This window comes from Sinocyclocheilus anshuiensis, unplaced genomic scaffold, assembly GCF_001515605.1.
Source record: "Sinocyclocheilus anshuiensis isolate Anshui unplaced genomic scaffold, SAMN03320099.WGS_v1.1 scaffold356, whole genome shotgun sequence".
Classification (NCBI taxonomy): Eukaryota; Metazoa; Chordata; class Actinopteri; order Cypriniformes; family Cyprinidae; genus Sinocyclocheilus; species Sinocyclocheilus anshuiensis.
The window spans coordinates 680,902-684,734 of record NW_015554097.1 but is presented as its reverse complement, the minus strand read 5'-3'; the positions used below and the strand labels follow the sequence as shown (position 1 = coordinate 684,734).

At 37.8% G+C, this 3,833-nt stretch overlaps 1 protein-coding gene across 1 annotated transcript in view; it reads left to right on the top strand.

Moving 5' to 3' along the window:
• The first annotated feature begins 972 nt into the window (after positions 1–972).
• The window catches only part of LOC107669514 (transmembrane protein 161B-like), a 23,444-nt gene continuing 20,583 nt past the window's right edge, over positions 973–3,833 (top strand). The window contains exon 1 of the mRNA XM_016461783.1: positions 973–1,180. Coding sequence (XP_016317269.1) covers positions 1,178–1,180 — 3 coding nt within the window. The 5' untranslated portion in view covers positions 973–1,177. The remainder of the gene's footprint in view (positions 1,181–3,833) is intronic.

Here is a 3,833-nt window from a genome sequence, read left to right as displayed (position 1 = left end):
TTTATTTGCTTTTAATTGTCATTCTATAGAAAACAATTCACAAAAAGGATATTATTAAATCCCAGGATAATTAAGTAGGCTACATAAAATACACCAGAGAATAAATACAGAAAATAGGGTAAAGTAATGAACTTAAAACTGAGTAAAATAAACCAGAAGCATACAATAAATAAACACATAAATACAACAATCATAAATCAGTTACACAGAAATGTATATATATATAAAAACTTGAACACTTGAGCCCACACTCCCAAGTTTTAGTAGCCTTTTTTTTTTTGTTAGAAGAGATAATGTCAATCTCAAAATCTTGTTGGAAACCAGAAGAATAGTTTACATTTATGAATAAAATACTTGGCCATGCAAAACTGTCGAGTTGCACACAATGCTCTTTTTCATACTGTTATTCAAAAGTGACTCAGTCCTAGGCTGTTTACATATTCCGAGAATAATTTTGTTAAACAATGCAATATTAAACAAGGAAAGAAAAAGTGGGGAAAGGCATAGGTAAAAAAAAATATATATATATAAATAATTAATATAAATGTTTTTTTTTTTTTAGCAAATCTGCAAAGCACTTTATCAATGGATCTCCAGTTACTGTCAGTGTATCCACAGATTTTACTAAGCAGCACCACAAATATGAGTTTTTTATGAGTAAATTTGCATCGGTAGTCCTCAGTCCTGAGCAGGGTTAACAACACCGGTAGGAAAACGTCACATGTGCTCCTTTCACTACTTCCGGTGAAGGGGCCCTGCAAGATCCCTAAGTCGCCCAAATTGTTGCCTGTTTTAAAACTGACAATAATGCAACGTTATCGTTTCAAATATACTAAATAATGTGGATATGTACGAGCATACATGTTGTTTATCAATCCGAAATATCACTGTGACACAAATATTCATTATCAGGGAGCTCTTGCGGCCATTAAACCGTACAGGCTGTCAGTGGCAGCTCGGCACAGAGAGCGTGACCTCTACTGCAGTTGAAAACACAGTGGAGCCCGGCTTGATCAGTGGGATGTTTGTTTAGGTTTTCATTTTACCTGTCAACACAGTACTCTCAGATAACAGCACCGCAAGACAGGCTTATGTGCTCCGTGCCGCTGGATCTCCGCTTAGGGGTGCTCAGAGTGTCAGCCGGTGTTGAGATCTATCACTGCACTGCAACATCAATATGGTAAGTGATCACATCATCTGAATGGACCGTTACTGTCGTGTTTTCGTTAATGCATGCTAAATATATATCGAGAGGAGGTTTTATTTATTTGTTCGTTCTGGTGTCGGATGCCTGCAGTTGTGCTTCTAGGTCTGAGCCATTTCTTTATTAGGATTGAGTCCATTGCATCCTATGGGTGTAAATGTTTGCGAGTTTTTTAAACAGAAATTAAGAATGATATAATGTAATGTCATTTTAATGGTAGTTGTAAATGCTGGACTCGACGGACATCACGCGATAGTTTTGCTAGTAACGTCAGAGGGATGTGCCTCACCTGGTGCAGGTGAGCTTTTGACCTCAGAATGCCCTCCACTGGATGACATCATGGAAGAGCTTACCCTCAGAACCATTCAAAATTACTTGTATCTTAAAGGGATAGTTCATTCCAAAAATGTACATCTGATCTTTTTCCCAGCCTCAAGTGTCTAACCTGTGGAAAATGTATTTCTGTACATAAAGAGATGGCATGCTTCACTCACCATTAACGTTAACTGAATTGAAAAGCGCTGTGAAAATGAATGGAGACTGTAACAAACATTCTGCATGATATATGATTTTATGTTCCAAAGACGAAAGAAAGTCATGCAGGTTTGGAATGACATGAGGGTGACTAAATGATGACAGATTTATCATTTTAGGTCAACTATCCCTTTAACTATAACTTATCCTGATTTAACGCCTAACTGTTCAATTAAAGATGGGAACTATAGGCCTGTCCCAATACCCACACTTATGGTCTATGCACAACTGCACATGACTACTTATATGACGTATATTTCCTGTATTTGGCCCAAGTGATCAAGTGGGCACATAAACTGTAAGTCTGTGTAGAACTGTCAGTTACCCAATGGTGTTGTAAAATTGCTTTTACAGAGCATGATATTTTTTTTCAATACTTTGCACTTTAAAATAAACTTCTAAATGTCTGTTCAGTAGCCCCTGTGTAGGTGATAAAGAGCCATTGCAAATGTTTTACAAAATACACATACTAATCTCTGCACCAATAAAATGTGCAACATGTTTTACTACCAAATGATATCTAAATAAACCTACACAGGAAAGTTTTCCAAGTCTTGCATATAGGAGTTCCTGAACACGGTGATTGATGAGATAGGCTACACTTAGCCTTAAATACTGCTCAGACCTGAGACAGTCTTGTGCACTAAGTTCCTGTACATGGCCCTATGACTAAAACTTAGGAAACTTCTGCAAATGCTTCATTAATATTTAACTCTCGGCAGAACTTATAGGTCTGGACCGCTGGATGCGCTACATTATAGTGTGGTTCGTATAATGTATGTGGTGGTAAGATCATGTAATTAATAAATCATTTAATAATAATGCTATTATATCAGTTTTAGATTGATGCCAGTTTTGTTTCACACAAGCATTAATCTTTGTGCATGGTTAAATTATAATTTACAATGTATCAGTGCAAACTTGGGTAATGGAAGAAAATTAATTGCAAAATCTCGAATTTTGACGCGTCGCCACAGGCTGTTTTTGAAGAGCTCAAAATCCATACTTTGCCAGAGCAACTCTCTTCCTGACCATTATCTCATATGGTGACTGAACTTCTAGACCTGCTGGTTATTTTCACTGTCCCTCTTCAGAGCTCATTTGGCCCCTGTGCTGTCCAGGTCACTGCCAGTGAGGCAGATAAGTGTCCCATGCTGCTTCAATTACCTCTCCTGCCCCAAACTCTCATGGTGACTTACACTGACGGATCAAACTTCCCCAGCATGGGAGGCGGCCCATTTTTTATGTCACGCTTTTAAAGGGAATGTCCAGGGTGTGACACGTTTCTGATGGTTTGAGTCAAATAAAGAGAAGTTGCGTGGAAAGCAGGGATGCCACAATTCTCAATATAATATTGAACCGTTCGGTACGACATACATGGTTCAACACGGGCTTGTGAATTACTTTTTTTTGGGTTTTGCGTTTAAATAATTTTCAGGAAACACTGAGAGTTTGAGTCGCTTATAACATGCATTTGAAAAAGTAACACATGCCAAACATCTTCTCTTGTAATGACTTGTAATGAGAAGCATTTCTAAACCTGTTGTCCAACAAAAGAGAACATTTAATAACACGTTTTTGCTGCACAGCATCAGTTGAGTGTTTAAAATAACGTCTTTTTTGTCTTTTCTTGTGATCTAATGTGGCTTTTTTTCACAGAATGAGGCAGAAAATATATTCTATACTGTAATAAAGGCTATGTCGATTAGCAATGGATTATAAATATACTTAAAGGTTCAATAGGTGATTGTCTTCAGAAACATTTTTTGTTATGCTGGTTGAAAGTCTCTTCACATCCCGATAGCAATCATTAAGTTAAGTGGTCTAAATGTATTTATCTGTATTTATACATTCTGTGGAAGCGTAGGACCAAGAATACTCGGTCCGAGCGTTTTAATATGCTTTCTTACCTGCCTATCAACGTATGTATTCGCATACCTCTGCGCACCCTGTTCGCGCGGACAGGATACATCATCAGCGCGTTCACGCACGCTGTGCAGACAGAGCGAGGATGTCAGACAAACATCAACAACCCGATCTTCCTTCCTTGTATTGTAGTACTTTTACTAACTGTACTATAAAGTTTTCTCACCGG